The 24,879-nt window shown below is 39.8% G+C and overlaps 3 protein-coding genes across 4 annotated transcripts in view; 1 reads left to right on the forward strand and 2 right to left on the reverse strand.

Annotated features, from left to right (window-relative positions):
- Positions 1-8,774, reverse strand: part of wdr25 (WD repeat domain 25) — a 36,605-nt gene extending 27,831 nt beyond the window's left edge. Inside the window, exons 1-2 of the mRNA XM_088925476.1 lie at positions 8,685-8,774; positions 7,026-7,888 (exon numbers count right to left, since the gene is read on the reverse strand). Coding sequence (XP_088781602.1) covers positions 7,026-7,670 — 645 coding nt within the window. The 5' untranslated portion in view covers positions 7,671-7,888; positions 8,685-8,774. The remainder of the gene's footprint in view (positions 1-7,025; positions 7,889-8,684) is intronic.
- A 225-nt stretch (positions 8,775-8,999) lies between these two features.
- Positions 9,000-18,867, forward strand: wars1 (tryptophanyl-tRNA synthetase 1). The gene is made up of 11 exons (XM_088925264.1): positions 9,000-9,087; positions 9,662-9,806; positions 10,420-10,636; positions 12,121-12,229; positions 12,525-12,644; positions 12,815-12,997; positions 14,150-14,250; positions 14,967-15,079; positions 16,157-16,330; positions 17,663-17,803; positions 18,541-18,867. Exons 2-11 carry the CDS (start codon positions 9,693-9,695, stop codon positions 18,697-18,699), a joined length of 1,431 nt encoding a protein of 476 aa, XP_088781390.1. The 5' UTR covers positions 9,000-9,087; positions 9,662-9,692; the 3' UTR covers positions 18,700-18,867.
- On the reverse strand, positions 18,602-24,725 carry slc25a47b (solute carrier family 25 member 47b). 2 transcript variants are annotated; one of them, XM_088925266.1, is made up of 6 exons: positions 24,142-24,245; positions 22,008-22,051; positions 21,854-21,925; positions 21,567-21,749; positions 20,747-21,020; positions 18,602-20,350 (listed from the first exon to the last, which is right to left on the reverse strand). In XM_088925266.1, the coding sequence occupies exons 1-6, from the start codon at positions 24,176-24,178 to the stop codon at positions 20,073-20,075; spliced, it is 888 nt and encodes a 295-aa protein (XP_088781392.1). In that variant the 5' UTR covers positions 24,179-24,245; the 3' UTR covers positions 18,602-20,072. The 2 variants fall into 2 exon arrangements, with proteins under 2 accessions (XP_088781392.1, XP_088781391.1); XM_088925265.1 differs by lacking the exon at positions 24,142-24,245 and adding an exon at positions 24,582-24,725 and having other exon boundaries at positions 19,945-20,350; positions 21,854-22,051.
- Positions 24,726-24,879: the final 154 nt, after the last annotated feature.

A 24,879-nucleotide genomic window follows, 5' to 3' on the forward strand; every position in this document is an offset into this window, starting at 1 on the left:
TCTGACACCCGGTTTAATTGGCTGTCTGCTTTGACAAATTAAGACTGCTGCACTGACTACCTTGCACAATAATCCTGGTGTTCCATCTGTTGCATAAAACATGATGAAACATTCTCATGCTGTACCATGCATTCCTCCACTTAGTCTCATGCAGTGTCATCTACTTTGCAAAACCTAATGTGACTGATTAATTATTTATGATGACTGCTGTTGCAATGATAAATACCACTATTTTGTCTCTACTTGGGAATGGACCAATCCACCTAGGTATAGTGTAGTACAAGTAAATCCATTTTAACATATGAATGTTTACTGTTTAATTATAAATATCACAAAAATCTGCTCTGTACAACAATAACAACACAATAGTTTCTGTGATCCTCAGTGCTCTGCCTATACTCTACCTCATGTTTCAGATTAAATAGCTAAATAAAAATAAAATAGCTTGGCTTTTTATTCTTCGTTGCATCATTTTAAAGACATCCTGTAATCTGTTTTCTCAGCTTTTATCTCCTGCTGGTAAATCACACATTATTCTACTTTTTATTTGTGTCCTCAGGTACGCAGAGTAATTAGAATGGGAATTAGTTTCAGTGTTATCACCCTAAACCGCTGTGAACAAGTTTCTAATCCAGGGGAGCTCCAGAAATACTGGAGCTGAAATAAACATCCTGAATTTTTTCACAGGAGCACATATAGAAAAGTGAGCGTTTGTCAGTGTCATACCTATGGGTTATCAACAATACAGTAAGTGTCGCTTAGACTGAGAAATCATGATCCACGTTTTGCACTCCTGATCCTGTGTGTGTGAGGGGGCAGGGAAGTTTGGGGGGGGGGTAACTTACTGATAGCACAGTGAGCACTTGAACCCAAAGGAAAACATTTCTTTAGATGGCCCTTTTCAAGCTTGAAGTTTTAAAAATGTTGCTCAGAATGTATAACATGTATCAGGTATATACTGTAGATGCTGCAAATGTTGTGAATCAAGTCTTTTGGGTGATTGCTTTGCAAACACATGCTTTGCCCCGACTGGATTTGCTGTCCTGACAAGGATTACTTTTTTCTACACAGAGTAGCAGGTTATAAATGAATGACATTCTCCCCTTTTGAATATTCATAGAGAATTAGAACACCAGTAGGAGGTTGTGTTGCCCCACAGAAAGCAGCTAATAAAAACCTGGCTCCTCGACAGTCATCAGCAGCATGTGCAATAATAATTATTATCAGTCTTATCTTCAGCGCTAAGAGGGTAATGAGAAAGATACATTTAATTTACACTTGAATGCCTGAAACAATTTCAGCAGCTCATAAGAGCTGCTGTATGGTCCACAGTATGACAGTGTAGACTTTTTATTCTTTCTTTGAAAAGGAACAGAGGAAACAAGTATAAACACAGGCTTAAATGTACACATATGTTCTTCATGGGTAGGGAGAGTGATAGCAGGCTGTGCAGGAGCTCAAAGCTTAAAGTTACTTTTTATATCAGGATACTGATATATTTAATTTTGATAATCTGAGATGAATTTGAAGGCTGTCTGCTATAATTGCATTATATGTAATAACTGCATCCATCCATTTGTCTTGCTGCTCTGTTCAACTCTTTCCAGAATCTGTCATCTCGCCAGGAGCTCCATAATGTAAAGCACATTATTGTTAATGATAATAGCAGTAAATTAAATCCGGGGAAAGTCTGTCAACAAATGAAAGACTTTGGTGCTGACCCTCACTGCAATGCTAGGAGCCCAAGATGAATGTAAACCACATTTTTATTTCTACTGATATTTCATATTCCCCTCTGAAGTAATGGAATAACTAGACCTACAGGATACTGCATCAGTCCTTGCAAACCAGCCCATGGTTCATACTGAATTAGGGAATTTTTTTCCCTAGCTATGCACAGAAAGAAACAAAAGCCTGACATTTCTGAAACAGCATGCTCACTATTCCGAGCTGTTGAAGTGTGTCAAAAGCTTTTTATTTTATCAGTAACAAAATAAAAGCCTTAAATTAGTGCTCAACAAGATTTCAATTACAGATACTAAGAGAGAAACCAGAGAACCAGAAAACAGTGAAAGTGCTGTTGAGAAAGGCTCATTCAAAGCATTTTATTTTTAAGATGTAAAATAACATGTTAAATAACATTAGTTTTGTTATTTTACATGTTACTTTGTTATTAACTTTGATTCTCCTTTTACTAAATTATCACTTTTGTTAACAGCAGTTACTCTTGTTTTCCTGCGGGTCCCTATAACCTGCTTTAATTACACAAAGTCTCCTAACGAAATGCTATTGTGACTGGATAACAGCATAAATATACATAGGCAGTTTTTTGCGCTAGGCTCACTTCGGTGGATGTGAGCGACAGTTTCAGCCTAGTGAGGTTTTAATAAAGCATGACTCTTAAGACACCTTTTTCTTATTTCACCCACTCTTGAGTTTCATGGAATGTACTCACAAAAGAGAAAACACATACAAAAACATTTTTTCAAAATACTCCAAAGCTGTGCACTTTGTAAAAAAGAAATTGATTTTCCTCCTGAACAAGACAGAGAATATTTTCTAGAACTAAGTAATTTAGCACTCCCAGATCTGAGTGAATCATTTTAGACAACAACAGCTTTTTATTACAGGGTGACTGATGAAATCTCACGTTAACAGACTCGTGTACTAAGCCTACACTACTCTTCAATAACACTAAAATCATTTAACACATTGGGTTGTACTGACCTCTGTTGGACTACAGCTTCACAACCAAAAATGTCTGTTACACCTGATTTTTATTTACCGATTTAACCTTCTTAAGAGAAATATAAATTATTTTGCAATCTACATCTGGAAAATTTAAGTCCATAATTATACAGCCAAGTACACAGGACATCAGGTTTGCAGTACTAAGGCCTATCTAATCTTAGTAAGATGACACATTTGAACACATTAAACAAATTGGTAGCACAGTTGAGGCTTCATGTAAAGCGACTACAGAGAGCATTTCACACTTATTTCAGAAACACATAGCCCCCCCGAGCACAGAAATGAACACTGAAAAGCAATAAAATTCATCACAGCTGACCATGCCAGGCTGTCACTGACTCTTCAGATGGGTTACTGTGAAACGAACTGGAATTTGTAGGTACGATAAATACCACTATAGAAAATGGAAACTGTCTTTCACATGCTGAGTATGTTTATTGAAACTGAGTGCCTTTAGACATCTCTGTGTTTCTTTTGCTGTTTGTGTTGTTGATGCAGTGCTATAGAGAGGGCACCTCATCCTGTTTAGAGCCATTTCATCGTATCATCCATTGCGTGTGAGGCAGATCATGACGGACAGGAAAAACACTCCCAAAAATAGACGAAGAGTCTTTCAGAGCTGATTAACTTGGACAGGTCAGCAGATCTGGAAAATGAGCCATTTCTCCAAGTGTAAAAGACATAAAAAAGAAGATATGTTACATTATCAGATAAAAAAAAACAGATAACCTTCTGCTTTCTTTGAAATGAGACTTGCTGATCTCCTTCCAGCACAATCTGCTCTCAGAACACTTTCTGAAAGGCAGCATACATAAAGTCATAAAGACTGAAAGATTTGGGGAACAATCTTTAGCTTTCTGTTTAGGTATCCATCTCCACAGTCAAATCAAAAGACATCACACAAATACTACTGGACACTCTTCCCTTGCTCTTCCGGATTTGCTGTATAATACTTCAGACAGGTTGATGAGAGCTGTTACCAAACAGAAGACACATACAATTCCTCCATACAAGTTCTTAAAATTTGGAGGCTGTGAATTTCACATTTCTGAATACAGAACGCATAGGATCTAAAATAAAATAAAAATTCAGATCCTCCATTAGAGTGCAGGGATGACTTTATCCTTTCAGGGCAGCATCACAAGAAAAAAACTGGTTGTGAGGATTCTAGCTACTTGGATGTGAAAGCATCAACTCACATGAGGTGTGTGATAGATAAGGACAGGAGTATTATAGAATGTACAAAGACCCAGGAGGGAGCAGAAATGGAAAACGAAGGCATTGTGTCCTCAGCCTGTAAAACCTAAAGCCATCCTTCTCAATGATCAAACTGGTTGTTGAAAGCAGAACAACAATAACTGCCTTTGCTGAAAATAGGGAAAAAAACTAGACAGCCAGTCTATGAGACACCAACCACTCAATCTTCATTCACAGCAACCCTACAGACATGAGTGAGGATTCTGAGAATGAAATCAGTGATGCGTTAAGTTTGATAATCTGTATTTCGTGCAAAAAAACAACAATTGTTCCCTTTGTCTCCTTTGAGGGGAAAAAGCATTAATTCCCCATACCTGTACCTGTAACCTTTCCAGGACTTTAACATCTATTCTTTTCTTATTCCCTTCTTCCTGATGCTGTTTAAGATTAACTCATAATGACAGTGATGATAAAAAATGTTAACAAATGATGTAAGTTAATTCCAAAAACTGAGGAATTTCCTTTGAATTCCAAAGAAGAAACCATCTCAAACTTGAGGACTGTCAGAAATAAAGCAATCATCTATCCACACAAAAAACAAAAAGGCTGATGAAGAATGCAATAAATGCAATAAAAATCATCAACAGACACCCTGTATGCTCTCCTATGTGAGTTAACTGTAGCTGTACCTACAAAAAATGAACTTGATGATGCTGCTGTATGTCACAAAGCTCAGCACTCAAGAAGATGTGCAGATGTATTGTACCATTCCAAGTTAAATTTTCATGCCTTTTCTGTGAGAATATAGTGAAGCTAATTTCCAAATCAATACTCAGAGGAAAGCGGGGGTTGACTTTTTACTTTATGAAAATCTGCTATGGCTTCAAAGGACTGTATTTAATTAAAAAGGCTGTAAATGGGAGGAGAGAGATACAATGTAAAGCGATCTGTCATACAGGGCTTTAATTACAGCTTTGAAGCTCAGTCTCTAGAGCTCTTATTAAATACTGTAACCTAACAGAAGGTCAGTTAACCTTTATCTCATTACTGACCTAGTATCTCAGGGATATAAAAGGGCTTTCTAAAGGAGTAGAAAAAAACTGTTACAGAGCGAACATGAATGCAATGTCATGGACAAAATCCAGTCCTGTGAAAGAATTAAACACAAGGGGAAATAAAGAAAATATACACACTGCCAAAGTTCAAACTCTTAACATAATGAGAGATTGTGAGAGGGAGTTGTGCTTTATCAGCCTTGAGAAGATGCTGCACCACAGAAGATGTTAATTCTCCTCTGTAGTCCACCTATTGACATTTCACACTTGATCAACTCATTACTTTTCCTCTGTCGCCACGCTTTACAATGAAATGCCTTCGCTACACAAATCAAAGGAGTAGTATCAAAACACTATCGAATGCTAAGTTACAAATCTGCATGTGTTTACCTGGGGTTCAGGAGTGTCACCATGGATCAACAAAGCCAGTAACACGCCAGATACAGATGATTAAGGCAGAAATTACTCGGCACATCTAGAAATTGTCATTGATTTGCTTTAAAAAGTAATAACTTTCATGGGTGGTTTTAACTAGCCTTAATACATCTTAGTGGAGAATTCCTTAAATTCTTGAAGTCATGAAGCAATGAAGTACTCTGGACTATCTGGCAGCACCATGGGTGTGTAATTTATTGCAATGGCATTTAAATGTGCCATTTCATGTTTAATAGTAAAATACACAATGCATGTGCTTTCCTATTATATTAAAAACAACAAAGATGGCAGCTACAATGGCTGTCTGGCAGCATCAGCCACGATTACTGGCATTAATATTTGACATTATCCACACGGCACCAGCAATAAAAGCCTGGGAGCCCCTGAAATGCCAAGTCCTTAGAGAAACATCTGTGTCGCCTCAGTAGGAAACTGCCAGGCTGCTACACTATTAAATTAATTCACTGAGGGCTCAGATGGAGTGGAAATCAGAAATATGTGATTCTTGAAGACCCCAGCTGGCCACCGCTGTCTTAGTGTACAACCACAGTCATTTTGATTATGCCCTTATGGATTTATTACAAACTTATCGTCTGCGTTACTCAGACTAGACAGTATTCATTTGGTTTTATATTTCTGTGGGGCAGAATACAGTGTGATAAACAGCTTGATGTTTCATGTAGTTCAGGCTTAGGTCTGTAGGTTTCTGTGCAGTTTCAGAAGGCTGTATAATCAATTGAATTAATCATAGATGTTGTTGCCACAACAGCTAAAGGGAATCAGGGCAACAACACAGTGCCATCTCCACCATCTGTTCTACAAGCTCTACTACCGTGAATTAGCAGGAGCTGATGCATTTCCATTCCTGTTTTAACAAGAAGCCTGATCGTGAATTTTAGATGTTTCATTAATCAGCACCCGCTCTCCATTTTACAAGTGCAGTGGTCGACAACATTTTAAAGTTACAATCATCAACCGTCAATCATAACAAAAGTATTTTATTTATCTATGCATGCATCACTTAACCTTTTCAATATGAATAATGTATTTTACTCTGACAAGCTGCAATGTGGCAGCCACATTCCTTAGAGTTGAAAATGAAGCACAAGAGACATACGGAAACATGAAAAAATATATATTTTGCTTATTTTCTTAATGATATTTTGAGCATTATAGGTCAATCTTTCAGGCTTTTTTAAACTTTATTGGGTATTCCCAAAAAGCCATGACATTGATGAGCGTGTTGAAGATGAGCTTATGATCTACTAATGATTATAACATCTTATTAATAATAGTAGTTGTATTATATTGTCTGTATACACATATCAATAACAATAGCAGTGGTTCTTAGTAGCAGATCATGGATTGATTTTTCTTATTTCTGTACAATGTTTGAGAAGTGTCGCACTCCGGTTCACCAAAGGTTTCAAAGCAATAATCAGGGAGCTTATTGCCTGTACAGGCATTCACTACAGCGTAATCACTGTGTTGACATTTTCAAACAATGTCGTTGTGTGGATTCAACAGCTCTAATAGCTCTGGAGTCGGGCCTAATAACTACCAGAGGACCTCAGGTGAAAAGGTTACCTTCACAGTTTTGTCCATGGAGGCAGACAGCAGGAGGTGACTGAACTGTGGTACTGGGCACCACTGCACAGTGTTCACAGGTCCCTGATGAGCCTGGATATGGAGCCGGGCATGTCTCGGGAGTTCTGTTCTGGCGGGCTTTCGTCCCAGATACGGCCGGACGCTTTCAGACACCTCAGTGAGCAGCTTGGAGTCTGTGGCCCCTGCTGCAGGAATCTCAGTCTGTAGGGCTGTCTCTGTGTCATGCTCAGGCATCTGTCCCATCCTCTGCCTCTTGGGCACGTATGGCTTCACGGCTCCCACTGCAACCTGAGGCCTCTTCCGAGCAATCGTGCCCACCAACAGCGGAACGGTGGACTGCAGTCCCTGAGTGCTGCTTTTCAAACCCACTGGAGCAGCCCAGGGGGTAGAACTGATCTCCTGGGGCCGGTCAAGAGGGAGGTCCCTGTGTGGCATTTCTGTCCCTCTAGGCTGGAGGGCGGATGCTGAACAAAAAGCGTCTCCATGACTTACTCCCTTGACATCCGTCTTTGCAAAGTAAGAAGCACAGGGCAGCTGGGAATCCACACTTGCACTTTTAGGGAGCGCAGCCTGTGTCAAGTCATCGTCACTGTCAGAATCTTCGTATGCTACAAGGGAACTCATAGCCCCCTACTGAGGTGGATAAAAGGTGCCCTCTCTCTTTACTTCAGTTGCAGAACACAGCCTGCACAAGTAGGCTGTTCACCAGCATGTCACTAAACACTCCTGGAATAACCAGTCGACAGGCTCAGTGCAAAAGGTTGGGGCTGCAGATGTTCAGAGGCCATGTGGAAATTAAACGTAAATCTTCTTATCCTGTCACAGCTGCTAAGCACAGAGCTCTGAAAATAAAAAAAAATGTAGCATTAAATAAATACAAAATGGAGTGGCAAGCATTGCAGGTCCTCCTGAATTTCTGTAGAGATCACAGAACGGATACACAGTTTATTACAATGGGCACACATCGTTAAAGCTAACTTTGAAGTTTGATAGCTCATATTTTGCGATTGGGACGAAAGAGGTTGTATTAGTGTTACACTCAAAAACTATTCTAATACCGAAAAACGCAACCTCTATGTCCCTGTTCACTCTTAAGATTTGTTGTACATATAGCACGACCGCCATCTGCTGCATTTTTTCAATATGACATTCCTGCTGCTGCCAGTGACAAAACATTTTTGCCATTTTTATTAAATCAAATGTTTTGTATTGCTATATTTTATATAGTACATCAGAGACATTTTAAATGAAGTCTGCCCACACAGATCGTCTATATTACGCAGCCGATATATCATCACTTAGTCAATAATATTTAAATGAATGTGCCTGTGCCTAATTATTGTACATTCTATTCAGCTGCTTCAAATACTCAAGAGCGAATCTTCAAATTATTCAATGCATGAACGAGGTCTTGTTTTAAAATTATTATGGATTCTGGTCTCCACTTGCGCATGTTTGTGTTTTCAACTCATGAAACATTGAACATTGCAGAAACTCTTTAAAAAAATTGAAAATGTTTCCAATACATAAATTGTTTGGAAGAAAGGTTTTTAAAAATATAATTAACTAAGCCACTGGAACTTTACATTTAAGTGAGTGAAAACAATAAATTAGTCGTGTCAATCATACAGTACCTACATGCTCTTATGAGACTGGAATTTTGACTAACCGGAGACGCTGCACGCTCGAATCACTCAACCACACGCAACTTTACTTCCTGGTTCAGCCGGGTTTATGTGCTCCACCAGAAACTCTGCAACATTTCTCCGGAACAAGAGATACCCACCTGCTAGTTCTCGCAGTATAGATTTTAAAAAGGGTGTAAAGTCTATAAAATGTATGTTTTATTAATTAAAAAATCAAAATAGATTTATCTGATTCAACTGAGAATAGCATGGGTTTTGTCATATTTGATTCACGTCATCTTTTCTTTTTCACAGAATGTTTGTTTCCTGGAGGACAGTTTAGCGGGTTGCTCGTCCCTACTGATGCAATTTGAATGAGTGGAGTTGAAACCGGTCGCTAAAAACAGTTCTCTGCGGTAAGTTAATTCTGAAAACACAGTCGGCTAAAAACGGCAGTTTAATATGTCGAACAATAAGTATGACATGTGGAATCTGAAACGTTTGCTTATCTTGCTGTGCTGCGTTGATGGCATTCCTACTTTTCGACACAAGGCGAAGAGTCAGAAATACTAGCATATGTGGAATCTGACAACCTGTATGTGAAACTATGAAATATTTCATTACCAGAATACAGCCATCCTTAGTATTCATGAAAAGTTTGACATTCTCTCTGTTGGCTAATTGATCAGTCTTAAGTATGTTATGGCCTGTAGATGCTTTTTAAGGTGCCTGCTTTTACCACAAAAGGGCATGGTGACAGCTGATACTGCCTGATTTCTTGTCGTTCCCTAGAATCATAGCACAGTAGAGCCAAGGCACTCTTCCAAATCGGCTACAACTGTAAATGATGGAGACTATAGTGTGTAAATTTACAGTCATAAAATAGTGTATATCTAAAAATTTAGGATTCAGAACTAAAGCTTTGAGAGTGGCTGGGGCTATTATAGTTTCACTTCTATGTTCTTAAAGTTGTGTGTGTATTGTCAACAGGTGCGACTGTGGACTAAGTCGGATTCTGGAAATGACAGACAGTCAGACAGATGGCCCAGCAGGAAGGACTCCAGTAGAGCTGTATGAGAAGGTGACAGCACAGGGAGAGAAAGTCAGATCCCTGAAAGCAGAGAAAGCTCCTAAGGTACAGATAACCCATTTTACCAGCATTGCTTGGTACTCAGAATTCAAGGATAGATTATTCAAAAACAGGTTTTGTGATTGTGATTTATCCATCCATCTATTTTCCAACAGCTTTTTCCAATCCAGGGTTGTTGCGGGGGAGCCAGAGCAACAGGTGCAGGGCCGGGTGAACCCTAGTCAGGACGACATATTAATCATTTTTCCAAATTAAAGTTTTCAGACTTTTTTTTAAGTGGGCATCTTCAAGAATATTGGACCCAGGGCAGAGCGGTGGCTCTGTGGCTAAGGATCTGCGCCTGTGGCTGAAAGGTTGCCGGTTCAAATCCCGCGGCCGGCAGAGGAATCCTACTCCGTTGGGCCCCTGAGCAAGGCCCTTAACCCCAACTGCTCCAATGGCTGACCCTGCGCTCTAACCCCAAGCTTCTTTCCCTGTCTGTGTGTCTGTGTCTCATGGAGAGCAAGCTGGGGTATGCGAAAAGACAAATTCCTAATGCAAGAAATTGTATAGGGCTAATAAAGTGATGTTGTGTTGCTATGAAAGGAAGGAAAACCATTTTCAGGTGTTCACTTCCTCTGGGACAACAGTAAAGTCGCTCTTTGCTTTGTTTTGTTAGGCGGATATTGAAGCTGCAGTGAAGCAGCTGTTGCAGCTGAAAGGAGACTATAAGACGGTTACAGGGCAGGACTACAAAGCCGGCTGCCCGCCCAGCGATGCTCCCGCCCCACAGGACAACGGACCCTCACCTGGCGAGGGCGAAGGCGAGGACGTGGTGGACCCCTGGAATGTGTCCACCTCGAACGCTAAAGGGGTGGATTACGACAAACTGATTGGTGAGAGACTCAGCTCTACTAAAGCACAGGAACATGTGCAAGCTGCTGCGCCTTCAGTCAGCCTTCACAAACAGCCGTGCACTTCTCTCTCTCTTTTTCCACTGAATGAAAGAGAACATTTCCGAATGATTCAAAAGAAAAAAATGTGTTTTTTGGGTGTGGGGGGTGGACTTCATCTACCCTAGTGTAGAATTGGTCATTCTTTTGAAGCTTCTTTTCAATGCTAACACCGATGGAGGGCAATCTTTACAGACAATAGTACTCAATGGTCAGTCTGCAGAGGTTGTGGAGAGTTTTAAATATCTGAGAACACGTATTGAGGCTGAGTTACAGAGGCTGAGTTACACTGAGAATATAGACTTCACGTTTAAGAAAGCAAATCAGAGGCTGTTTTTAATTAAAAAACTCAAGAACTTTGATGTTAGTCAAACTGTCCTAGAGATGGCATATAAAAGCCTTGTTGAGAGCATCCTGGCTTTTAACATCCAGGCTTTATACAGTTTGGTATAGAAACCTGGGGTTAAAAATTAAAATATCCAGGATTGTGAAAATGGCAGGGAAAATAATTGGGAAACAGTAGCACCAGCTCTGCAACTAATAATGCAGTTCTCGAAATGGCAAGGAACATCCCAGCTGATTCCACACACCCACTCCACTCTCAATTCATAATGCTCCCATCAGGAAAGCGTACAGGGTACCAAATTCAAATAAATTAAAATTCTGAATAAAACTCAATGAAGGTATGTAAATGTATCCCCCCCCCACGCATTTAATTATCCATCTATTTATGTATCCAATACTGTTGTTGAGATTTCATGAGATTTTATATGACTCTTATTTTTTGCTTGTGTGTTTTGTACTTCTGTGGGAGAAGCCGAAGACAAATTTCCACAGCAGTGGACAATAAAGTATCTTCTATTCTTTCTATGTATTCTTCATCTGCTTGACACATCAAAGCCCCTCTCTTGTTTTGGAGAGATGACTATTGTATAAGCATTCTCTTGCTTTATAACTTTGTGAACCCACAGCTCCACAGGAAGAACCGCAGCATCAGAGAAAGGATATCTTGCCTTAGTAACACTACATGATAAAGCACAAGAAACACAGGAAGCACCCTAAGTAATGTACCCAAAGCTGGGGGATGCTGGCCACATTTGAGCTTCAAACTAGCAAGATTGGACTTTTGGGTTCAAAGTGCACTTTACATCAGCCCCCTGTCTCAGCCACCTCAGGACCTTCCCTAAAAAGTACTGTTTGATCAGAAGTTTTCACGTTTTGATGTTGTATTTGGGAAAAAGAATACGCCATATAGAACATTCAGGTTATGTCAATGCAATGAAGATTTAATATTTTGTGCTAAGAAATAAGCTTTGCTGCAATCTAGGCAGTGTAAAGACAAGAACCCCTGCTTCAGTGGTGCTGGAGTGTCCAGAGGTTGAGCTGTGTGCTGTGTGTGACACGAGTCTGTGCCTGTGATGTTTCAGTGCGGTTTGGCAGCAGTAAGATTGACCAGGATCTCGTGGATCGGATAGAGAGAGTCACAGGACAGAGACCCCATCACTTCCTTCGCAGGGGCATCTTCTTCTCTCACAGGTGACAACAGATACCCCCTTTCCTATCTGCATTATTTCTAGCTGTATTCTCTTTTTCTTTGTCCTCTCAATGTTTTATTATCATTATGTTGGTCTTCCTTTTAAAAGCTGTTCAGCCACATCATTGGTTTGACTTGAGTGATGTATGGTTTTTGTTTCGATTTTCTTTCCCGGTTTTGGGAAAAAACGGGCTGTTGTGAGAAAAGGTCTCTCCCTGAATGAACACAGTCTGTCAGTAGGCCAGTTTCCTAGACAGGTGGGGGGATGATTGCTATAATTATGTTTTTATTTTGCAGAGACATGCACCAAATCCTGGATGCCTATGAAAACAAGAAGTCCTTTTACCTGTATACAGGCAGGGGTCCCTCCTCTGAGGCCATGCATGTGGGTCACCTCATACCTTTCATCTTCACAAAGTGAGTCCGCCTCTCCATCACTGGAGCAGTGAGTTTGTGGCTTAACTTTCACCTTCTTTTACTCCTTTCTGTCATCTGCAAGTGCGTCTTTTATTACGGCCTACACATTCCATTTACATGACCTGATCTAGATAGCAGGAAAATAACACAGTCCCTCCCTGTTCTCCCAGGTGGTTGCAGGATGTGTTTGATGTCCCCCTGGTCATTCAGATGACGGACGATGAGAAGTATCTGTGGAAAGACCTGTCCCTGGAGGAGTGCCATCGGTATGCTATGGAGAATGCCAAGGACATCATTGCCTGCGGTTTTGACATCAACAAGACCTTCATCTTCTCTGACCTGGACTACATGGGGTATGATCAGCTTTCCAGTTCCACTCAATTTTAAGGAGATCTGAACTACTTTGCTTTTTGCGTTACATTGCCGTAACTGTAGCACGCACTCTCTGTAAGTTAGATTTGTAGAGACCAGACTTTGTCCAGAAACTGAATTCAGAGCATGTCAACTGCACTAAACCAGAGGTTCCCAAAGGTTTACCACTTTCATTCATTGACGTCTTAAATCTCAACAGCCTCCTTTGACATTAAGACTTTACTTAAAAAGGAATTCTATAGAGAACTTACAATTTATTATGGCTATGATTAATCAGAAACCTTTCACAGTAAAAGTCTACAGTACACACAATCTTAATCATACAGGTACTTGCGATTTTCCTTTAACATGCTTGCTGAAACCTCAGTTTTTGTTAAGTCTCATACAATCCAAATTCTCTCAGGTGCTGTGTCTTTGGGATCACAACACCTTGCACAACACGACAGCTGTTCCTCAAGTGGTGATCGACACTGACCAAACTGTATGACTGGTCAACAGGGCACTGCTGAGAGTGATTGAATGGCCAGGTCCTAACCTCGGGCTCTGAAGCCAGGTGGCGCTGTTTCAAAGCTGTGCCATGACACATTTTTTAATTGTATGTACAAACACAGCCGGGGTTCCCAATGTTGAATGAATGATATAACACTATAACTACATTTGTAATGTGGCAGAGAAGCACTGTTTTACAAGTACACTATTTGTTCTTTTGTTTGCAAGAAATACTATATTTTTTAAACTAAAAAAAATCACTTCCCTTAAAAACTTGAAGCCCTAAACAAGGGCTTGTACTAGAGTAGTAGCTGATTTGTAACCTACCGTCTCATTCAGGGGTAACTGTTCAATAATAAATACCCTTGTATTAAACGTGACCACTCCAAGGCAGATCCTGAATCCCTGTTTACTGACCCTTTAAACTGTCCTCTTCACTGTGTCAAATTCAGCTTTACTAAAACTTTTAGTAAAAGTGAATGCCAAATTTACACTTGGGTGAGTCCCAGGGCATTAGTAATGTGGATGAGTGCAGAGTTAAATCAGTATTTTGTTTCTGGCTGTCAAGTTGTTACTAGGTTTTGTGTTGGAATCCAGTATTCTGCCTACATATAAAGTGTGCCTTTGATTTTTCTAATCCACAGAATAAGCCCAGGCTTTTACAGGAATGTGGTAAAAATCCAGAAGCATGTAACATTCAACCAAGTAAAAGGAATCTTTGGATTTACAGACAGCGACTGCATCGGTAAGCCAAGCAACCATGTCTGACAAAAACAACATTTTTCTGACCTGTTGTACTTGTCATCCCAAAAGTAAGGCTTGCATGCTATCAATGTTTTTTAAAAATGTCATTTGACTCGCCAAACATTTACTAGTGCACCACTCCTCTTTCTCGGAAGAAGTATAGTTTCACATACATGCTGTGTTTAAAAAATATTTTTCTTTTGATAATCAGTTTCTGTTTTTTCTAAAATGGGTGTAGTTAAAGAATAGTTGATGGAGTAGATAGTAGATGATGACGTTAACTGCACAGGGGGCAGGCTGGGCATGGTCCTGTTACTGTTACAGGGCCCACTGTAATGTGATTTGCACCAGGAAAATTGGAGAGGACAGCATCGTTTTTTAAAGTGACCTCTTCAGATGACAGGCTGAATATTACAAAGATGTAGTTTTTAAAATGCTTTCATGCTTTCCAAATGTGTCTTTGCAATCATACTGATAATTATATATTTGAGAGAAACAACTAACACCAGTTTTCACATGATGTTATTGATTTGTGTCTGGAAACCAATAATCTTTTCACTATGAAAACAGCAGTGATAAGAACATGCGTAGAAAGGATATGCAGATCAGAGGAAGAAAACGCTGGAATATGTTAATTTGTGAATATGCAAGAAAATAGCGTTATATGGATTCTTTTACTTGAAACGGGTTCCTCTAATGCTGCTTTTTTGTCCCTAGGAAAGATCAGCTTCCCCGCTATTCAGGCTGCTCCCTCTTTTAGTACATCATTCCCACACATCTTCAGCAACAGGAAGGATGTACAGTGTCTCATCCCCTGTGCTATTGATCAGGTCAGAAACAGAAAACCTCAGAATCGGCAGCTTGCCCTTAATTACACTGTTTAAAATGTATAACCTCCTGTGTAGTTATGTTTTTTTAGGTGCAGCATAATCTACAATTGCTCATACTATTGTAGAATGCCATAGAAAATACCAAATGTTATGGGAAACTGCTTGATTGATGCGTAAGGTGTATCTTATTTTCCTGCTCTAGTGATCACAGAGTTTATTATTAATCTTTCCCACCACAACTCTCATATTACCTTGGCATGGATGAGATCTTCTCAGTCAGAACTATCCAATATTTCCTAACTAGCACCTCCAGCAGAGGAGGTGATGGCAAGAGTGATGTTTCTCACACGGAGAACACTTTAACATCACAGGAACCCCAGAGCTCAAAAGGGTTGCAATTCAACTGCAGTGCTAGCTGATTCAAGCCCACACAGATGATATTCAGCCAATTGAGCATCACCTGGGTAATTGCAGTCACAAACAGCTAATTACATAGCCCAGACTCAAAACAGCAGTGTCTGGACTACAGACCTCTACCTACCTATGAATTACTTGTTACCCCACAAAGGCTCCCTTTCATTGGCTGCATTTTAAGAGTGGGATAAAACTAATACAGACAGACTGAGATTACAACAGTATTTGAAATTCTGGATGGCTTATTTTTACCGTGAGGTTTAAATACCACATAATTCTCTAGGTTTTCCTTTGAAGAATTGAATTAACGTGTATAACTAAAGCAACCTTCAAAGGAACTGTAAGTAACAAGAGACAACCATTTGCTACAACTGATGGACAACTTTCGTAACTCTTTAACTTGGGAAAAAATCAGTCTTGTGTTATTAAAGAAATAGAAGTGTTTTTGCCAGAGCTGGTGGCCATTTCTTTAATTTTCATTACAAGATCTGCATGGCTCCTAACAAAAGGTTTTGTTTTATAAAACATGTTTGTAACGTCTGTAATTGTACTTTCATTTTCAAGGATGGCAGTCCTATTGGCATTTATTTAGAGTAGCTGTGTGTTTTCTAGAAGCTGCATGTGTTACTGATGCTGCTCCTTGTTGTGGGGCTGTGGTCACAGGACCCCTATTTCAGGATGACCCGAGATGTGGCGCCCCGGATTGGGTATCCCAAACCTGCTCTGCTGCATTCCACCTTCTTCCCAGCCCTGCAGGGAGCCCAAACCAAAATGAGTGCCAGTGACCCTAACTCTTCCATCTTCCTCACAGACACAGCCAAGCAGATAAAGAACAAGGTACAGTACTTGTACTACACACAGTATAGGTGTTCACAGGCCCTTACTGCTTGCCCGCGAACTTTATCCGGATAATCAGAGCTAATGTTTCTGACAGTTATTGAAATATGTGTAGTATTCTTAATGAAAGCCATGATCATGTTACCATAGCAATGAGACAACTTTCCATGCTGGAAGAAGAAATTAGTTGTCTGTATTGTACAGTATGTGTCACAATGATGCTGACGTCCTGGAGTATTTTCAGATGTGAGGACTGTTCAGCCAGATGTGAGAATGAAGTGATTATCACCTCACAGAATATTTTCCAGATGCCAATCTTTTAATTTTAGAGCATACTCACTCTAGTTTCTTTTCAAACAAATTGAAATCAAGTTAAAGTTTGCTAGCTGTTCATACTTGCTTAGTTCAACTGTCATAAGATCCTTTCAGAGGTGGACTGCAGTAATCCAATGAATTCAGTTCCCTTTAAATTTGATTTTTTTTTACATTGTTAGTTACGTTAGCTACATTGAAATCAGCAAAAAAGTGTAATTAGTGTAAAGGCTAAAGTGGTACATTAAATGGAAGAGTATGTTAAACTGGTTCTGGGAGGATTGGGGATCAGCATCACTCCTGATTTACTCTCAAGGTAAAGCTCACTGATCTTCTGATGTTAAGTGAAGTGCACCCCACCTTATTTACTTGCAGATTTTTAACGACCAAAGGTAAGTTTCTGGTGATGCCAGGTAATTAGAAAACGCAAAAAATGTCCCGTGCACTATATACATTCTTAAATTCATTTTTCTAGGCATGTCTCGTTTTGAAATACATGTCGTTCATCACCGCCTCTTATAAACCCTTTTTCTTTCAGGGTTTTGAGATAAAAACAGATTTTGTATTTTGTTTTTTATCAACCACCATCTGAACTGCGCTCACCTGACCATATTTCTCTCTCATCTCCTCTTGTATCGCATAATGGGTTTGCTGTAATGCTGTGAGCTGTTGCCATATATTATATTACCTGTTTGCTAATAAAGTCCCTGTGAATTTCATTCACATTCAAGTTTCTAATGCTAACTATACCCTTCTTTTCAAGGTGGACTTGGTTTGTGATTGAACTTTGCCGTTTGCACAGACCTCTAAACTAACCAGACAGTTAGGGCTAGATAAAACCATATTGTGAACAGGGCCTTAGATCCATTCAAAGACAGGAATGATAAAAAAGACAATCTGGTATTTAAGTAGAACTCTGTTTTAATTATTCTTTCCCTGAACATGCAGAGATTATAGCAGATGTACAACAAGAAATAGTACCTCAATGTATATAACTTAATTTTTTAACATTCACAATAGATCAACAAGCATGCCTTCTCTGGTGGCAAAGACACGATTGAAGAGCACAGAAAATATGGAGGCAACCCTGATGTGGATGTGTCTTTTATGTACCTGACTTTCTTCCTGGAAGATGACGAACGGCTGGAGAAGATTAGACAGGTGAGAAGGAGGCTTGATCATCCCCAAGCACTCCTGTCAGTATTTCAAGCAGTTAGCCAACAGCTTTTCTGACATTCTGGCTCTCTTATTAGGAATGAGCCTGAATGAACATTGAACGGCTTATCATGAGGAAAGCACTAATTCTGTTTTGTTACACATTCTCATCCCTAAACTAGTTATGGATTCAGTGACAACTTAGTTGTGAATGTTTGTGACCCTTACTAAACATTATCTACTCCCTGATGATACAGTTGTGTTTTGCAGTTGAGTTTAACAAGAAATGTCACAAATACTATTTTTGCAATCTAAAGTAGCAGTGTGTGTACAGAATACAATTTTGGTTAAAAAAATAGTGCAGTACAAGCATCTCCTTTGTGCTTTTAGCAATCATTCAAATTGTCCAACAATCATTTAGGTTTCTGTTTTCTAAAGGTTAAGTAGAGAACGTATGGAATTTTCCTTAAAGAACTGAGGTGCCATTTAATTGGCCTCAACATGTTCCTAAATATTAGGTGCTTAAAATGCTACAATTTCTAATGAAAACGGTATTTTAACTTGAACAATACAAATATAATGCATCACGCCATTAACACATCTGCAATCTGTTGTTTCATTATAACCGATTCTGGGTCATGATTATTCTGGAAAAAACAGTGATCACATGTTGGTGAGTTAAAAGATCACATGATAGAGCTGATCATCGGTTGCACAAACATGAGCTTCTCGTGTTTTTTCAGGACTATACAAGTGGAGCCCTTCTGACAGGAGAACTGAAGAAATGCTTGATAGAGACCTTACAGCCCATGATCTCAGCCCACCAAGAGAGACGCAAACTAGTAACAGATGAGACTGTGCTGCAGTTCATGACTCCCAGGAAACTGGCTTTTGACTACTAATACAAGAAGACTCCCATCTCTTAAGTATATTATTAACCCTAAGGCAAATTGTGGTTTTCAAATCCAAGGAGAGATCATGGCACTGCATCAAAGACTACAGCTAAATGTGAATCGATCATGTCATCCAATGCATGGTACATATTCAATAAAAAAGCCCATTAAATGTTATGTGCTGCTGTCATTAATCACAAGAGAAGTTCCTAATTCAGTTTCTGGTGTGTGTATTTGTTGTGGTTGTGACTGAGCAACATAGAAGTGAGTAAGTGAAATAACAGAAGTAGCTGGTAAGCCTAAGTGCGGTGCATCCAATGCATGATTAACAAATGGAAAGCAACTGATTTACCATGACTAAGTCACATTTGGGAAGTCCAGCAATGTTATCTGCCTGAATGAAATGTCATTTTTTTAAATTAATACAAGCATATTCATAGTAAATAAATCCTGACCGGGGAATAAAGGCTTTTTAAAAACTTAGTTGAATGCATTTTATGCCATCAATGTTTTACATTGAATAGGATTATGTAAAAATATACAAATACATGTAATTTTGCACAGTGTGTACAATTTGTGATAAGTCATGTCACAAAACACAGGCTAAAACACGTATCTGAAATGCCAGCTATTTATGAACTATGTGAAGGCCAGAGGAAAGCCAAAACAGCACAAAACGTAAAACGTATTAATCCTCCTCTGTATACCTATACGTAAGGCTTTTGGTTACATAGAGAACATTTCTACAAAATAAGGAATCTGCTTCCAGCTTTGTGCCATCTGATAGCATTGCAAATACAGTACTGCACTGCTTTTGTCTATTTGATCGTATTTTGCTTTACGTGGAAATCAAAAAGAAAATGCCCACCTCGTGAACAGAAGGTGATGAATCACACTGTAATCAGTTTTATTATTTGTTTAATAAACTAACTGTAGTAGTCTTAGTGTTTACAGTTAAAACAAAAATAGGTATAGCAGCTATGAAAGGCTTGCAGGCAGACTGGAGCAAAGAGGCATCACTGAGCCTGTGAATTCCCTTTCCCAGCTATGCTGTAAGCATTTCGGATTCCCTTTTAGTCAACAGACGGAATGGCCAGACCAGAAACCAGAAAGCCACAGTATCAGACCTGCGTTCATCCATTTGTTTTGCAGGACTTGGTTATTATTTTGGTGCCTTGCACTCGAATGTGCCTCAGCTGAAGACGTGCTGGTTTTGCATTAAGAGAATGTGCTCATTCTATTAAAAATAAAACTTCTTTAGTGCCTTGAAGGGCCGTCTCATATTATTTCCAGTGTCTTTCCTTGTTTTTCCTGCTACAAGGAGTTCTAAGAAAAGCTGTTGACTTGCTACCCTCCAGATTCTGATTTGGCCATTCCCTGGTCTACAAAGACTTGTGGAGGAGCTGTAAGACCATCTCATATGTTGCAAACACCACCATGTTGACTGGGAAGGCGCGGAGGCAGTTAAGGCCCAGGCCTTTGAAGAGGACCGTCAACCCCTCCTTCCGGATGCTCTCGGAGATGCAATGCACCATTCCGTCGTATCTTTTTTTCCTCACCCCATCCACCTGCAGCCGGGATTTGATCACGTCCATAGGAGTGCCAATGGACCAGCCACACATTCCTGCACAACCCCCTGCCACCAAAACCGCCCCCCACTCTGCAAGAGAACACACAGGACCCATATCGTTAAAGAATCACACCACACGTCTCACTTGAGGTATAGGTTAATTCTAAAAGTGGGTTAGCGCAAAACTACACTTTATGTTATTGAGCTAGGAAAGTCAACTGGCATGTAAGACAAAAGAAACTTTCCACAAAACCTCTATGTAAAGTTTTCTTTTTCATTCCTAGACAGAGTTCCATGATTTGGATGAAATGTACACCCCCTTGTCTCTTTTCTGTGTTATACTCTTTGCTGAAGTTCTGGTAACTACAGAAGCCTCTTATTGTTGAGGGCTCCTGACTGAGACAGAACAAGCAATCCAGCCAATAATTTAGCATATCCATTGCTCTTACTTATTGTTTCCTGATAGGTTTTCAAGAGACGTTTTACCTGGCTGGTTTTTCCCAGCTGGTGTCAGCCAGTCACAGAAAACCGAGTAGGTCAGGAAGTATGTAGCAAAGGAGGGGCCATCCCGGAGACACAGAGCTGTGGCGCCCTTGTAAAGTCCCAGCACGCCTTCTTCCCTGGCGATGGTGAGCAAGCAGTGCACAGGGCCATGGTATTTGGGTTTGGAGAGCAAACCTGAGCCTTGAACAGGCCGATAAGGCTCCGTCTGACACTGAAGGCGCACTTTCACGATGTCTGCTGGAGACATCACCGATACCTTAACAGGTTAAAATAAAGATAGAGATTGTTATGCTCATAACAAGAGGCTGCTTATCAAACAGTCAAAACAAGCCACAGAAAAAAATCCAACAACACATTGTTTTTCTTAAACAATTCCCCAGTAGTACATACAGAACTTATGTAATGTCTTCCTGTTAGTAAGCCTGGTCTAATTTAGATAATAAAAATAATTTTAATGTATCCCCTGTGACCGGGACCACCTAATTGTTCAGGATTCCAACAACCTACTGAACCTGAATGCTGATTTCCTGTACTTAGATTTTGTGTTTCGAGATTACTGTTACTATTACTAATTCCTAAACTTTAAAATCCAAAGAGAAAGCAAAAGAGATAGAGCAGGCAGTCTAATCAGTTAGCTAAAAAAAATGTCAAAATGAAAAAGGATACAAGGAATGTTGCCATTTTCGCCAAACAATAAAAGCAAAAGCCCTATGTGTCGGAGGTGCCGTATGAGTAGAGACTGCAAGGTGAAGCGCCAAGACTTGTCTTTCCACAGACCAGACCCCACATGTGTGTTCTCTACCTGTGCCACACCTGCCACCAGCCCAGCCAGGAAAATGTCACTCTTTGAGGTGGGGGCTTCCAGGCTGCCACAGCGCACCTGACGCAGACACTGCAGGCAGTTCCTGTAGGTGCCGAAGGCCACAGAAGAGCTAATGGACACCGTGATCAAAGGCATTGTTAGGCCTTTGAAAAACCCATTGACCTGCACAAGAGTGAGAGCCCTGGATTAGGCACTGGATGCTGTGTCACCTGTTTGATGCAGTAGAGCCATTTTTATTATCAGGTGCAGAATGCTATAGTGCTCACCCCTTCTTTTTTTGCAATGGTGTGAATGCATTGCCATGCCCCCAACAATTTTCTTTCCGTTTGTATTCTCACCTGAAGAACAGAGTTTATTTTACTACGCTGAAGAACAGGTACAACAACCACAATATGTCTCCCAAGAGAATGCAGGATATACCTTAACCGTGTCCAGGGGATAACCCACAACCACTCCAAGGGCTCCTAAGGAAAAGTGAAAGTTAATATACAGCACAATCCATCTTAGTAAATGCCCCAACCACAAGTGTAAAGAAGATCCTTTCTCACATACTGTAAATCACTACAGAGGTTTATATATAGATCTTACAACTGCATTTCCTCAATCTCATTTTAGACACATTTTTGAACATTCCTTAAACAACTTACATAAATTTATCATTTAGGTCAGGGAGCTTCAACTGTGGACCTGGAGAGCCTCAGACCACCCTGTTTTGTAAGTCACCATAATTCTCCACTTTCTGAGGATATGGAACAGTTCTACTGAAATCAATTAAATAGGTGGTTTGTTAAATTAAGTAGACTGGGGCTCTCCAGGACCAGGGTTGGATGTAATATGGTTTAGGTAATGTCTTCTGAAGAAGATGCTTTTAATTAAAGCAGGAACACTTTGGAAACTATTGATGCAACAAATGTTACTCCAACCATGGCTTGTGTTTACTGACACTTGTCTGGAAAATGTCCAATAATGTCCAGATTTCCATCATTTTCCTCAAACCTCCCCCCCAACTTTTGCCCCATACTGCTGCTCTCTTGGTCCTATCTACATTTCTGCCTTTGACATCAGTTTTCTTTTGTTTTTCAGTGTGTAATTAACCTCTACTTGTCCTCAGCAGCTTGTGCACTAACTGGGGAGTGGAGAGCTCAAGTCTTTTAAATTGTCCCGGCCTCTGTCTGAGCCCTTGAATCACACAGCTTTAATTGGATTGATTGTACAGCCTCTCTGACTGAGAAAGCATTTAGAGAGTTCATAGCAGGAAATTAAATTCCTTCATTCCACAATAGAGGTGATATAATTGTATGTACTGTCGTAGATCCTTACACTGTCAAGGGCTTGGAGTAATGTACAGTCTGTGCTAAAATAATGAATCTCAGACTTACAAAATGAGAAAATAGTGTACTAAGAGAATGACATGCTAAAAATATACTGGAAAAATGCACTGCCTTTTTTAAGGATAACACAAATAAGAAACTTGAGGGAATTAAATCAAAGAAACACAATATAAGATTGAACAAATCTCTCCTAGTAGGAAGCCTCCGTTATTTATTTTGAAATGTTTCCATAAACACCTGCCACTACATGGACTTCAATGGAAAAAAGAAAGCAAAAGAGGTTTGCGGTTATAAGCATTGCTTCAAACCCTTTCCAAGCCATTGCAGTGTAAATACCTAAGGATAAATAAGGAGCACTTCAGGGCATGTAATAAATGTTCTATAATGTTAGCCAAAACAAGTGATGAAGGTCTGTTGATTTAAAGTATCGATCTACATTCCAAAGCCAGGAAAGGATTTAACAAATGCCAAAACCACATACTCCGTTTTAAAAGTGATAAGGGTTACCAGACCACAATATCGCCAGTCTTTAATGCCGCATGCCATCTAACACGTCTATAAATTAATCCTATGAAATCGTGGGCTGTTGACCTGTTCAAGGTCATCAGCATTTGTCTGTGTTGTACACCACTCACCAACCACCAAACAGAAATTAAGGACTAGGCCTGTTTCAACACCTGTATTGTATCACGAGTTGCCCAATCCCGTGGTCCTTGTGACTGAGACAAAATGCGGTCATGTCACGATCAGAAATTAAATACAGTCGTTAAATTTCATTTTCTCTTGAATCGGATGATAAAAAAAAACTCCCAAATCCCCAAGGTCCGAGTGAACACTAGGGAATGGCAAAATAATCTCGACTCGAATGCCATAATGTTGTAAAATTACACTGCATGCTTTTTGTCTTACCGATGTTATTTATTTCCTGGTGTTGAGAAAAAAGAAGCAGAATATATGGGAACAATGGGGTTATTTTTAATTTTAAAACGGTACAGAATACACGACTGATTGAACGATACACAAGGCTGACGCAAATATTTGTATAAACATATCTGTCACAAAGTGTCTTCACCTCTACAGTGAGCTATTAGTATTACATTTATGCGGTGACTTCATATTACGTTACATTTCCAAGAACAAATGAAAGGCAAATGAAAGAAAATCAATTTTCAACTATCAATAACAGGCTATTGCATAAAACTGGTAACAGAATGCCGCTTTACCTCCAACAGACCCGGCTAAAAAATCGACTACATGCATCGCTCTTCCTCCCCAAGAAAAACTGAGCTTGTCTTTTGCTTAATGTAACTAGCTTCAAGCTACTGGTCTTTTGCGTATGCAAACCGGAAAAAAAATATACGTATGCTAAGCTACACAGGATGCTAAAACGGATTTCTTTTGATTAGGCCGCTGTTCACCAAATTTTAGAAAAAGCGTATCTTTTTAACAGCAGAAAGCAACTGCATAATAAGCCGTTTTAAAATGAATAATAAGGGCTGAAAAATTCTGATACCGGCTCCTCCGAACACTGCTTGTTACAAAACAGCACTTACGACTATTGCCGAATAGTGCCGAGGCAGTTCGTTCATATGCCATCGTCTAAAAAAACACCCAAGTAAAGCGAGTTTTTTTCTTTTAACCCTTCATCAACCGATTCTGTTACCTTTTCTAATGATCCGGAACGGACTGCCACCACAAGGTCTATTACGGCAAAATGCATGGATTCCGCTAAAAAGAACTCACACGGTGTTTTTAAATGTATTTAAATATATACAGTCCACTGAATAAACATAATGTGCGGACGTATACTGTATACGTTAATGAGCTGGAGTTGTTATCCTAGCTGAATTCCTCTTCTTTACGAATACAGCAATGTAAACGTACTGTACGTAGTTCAAGTGGGTAGCTGCGTCAGCACGCGTAGACTGCAAAGGAACAAGTAATAGGTTTAACTTACTATG

Source organism: Atractosteus spatula, chromosome 9, assembly GCF_055471065.1.
Source record: "Atractosteus spatula isolate fAtrSpa1 chromosome 9, fAtrSpa1.hap1, whole genome shotgun sequence".
Taxonomy (NCBI): domain Eukaryota; kingdom Metazoa; phylum Chordata; class Actinopteri; order Semionotiformes; family Lepisosteidae; genus Atractosteus; species Atractosteus spatula.

Bases quoted from the DNA above. Each gene is read 5' to 3' on its own strand.
- slc25a47b (XM_088925265.1), bottom strand. From the start codon at position 24,638: ATGCATTTTGCCGTAATAGACCTTGTGGTGGCAGTCCGTTCCGGATCA. The intron at 22,052-24,581 runs GTAACAGAATCG...ACTTTTCCTTAG, and splicing joins GTTCCGGATCATTAGAAAAG to GAGCCCTTGGAGTGGTTGTG. The intron at 21,750-21,853 runs GTGAGCACTATA...ACTCTTGTGCAG, and splicing joins CCATTGCAAAAAAAGAAGGG to GTCAATGGGTTTTTCAAAGG.
- wars1 (XM_088925264.1), top strand. From the start codon at position 9,693: ATGACAGACAGTCAGACAGATGGCCCAGCAGGAAGGACTCCAGTAGAG. The intron at 12,998-14,149 runs GTATGATCAGCT...TCTAATCCACAG, and splicing joins TCTGACCTGGACTACATGGG to AATAAGCCCAGGCTTTTACA. The intron at 16,331-17,662 runs GTACAGTACTTG...CATTCACAATAG, and splicing joins CCAAGCAGATAAAGAACAAG to ATCAACAAGCATGCCTTCTC.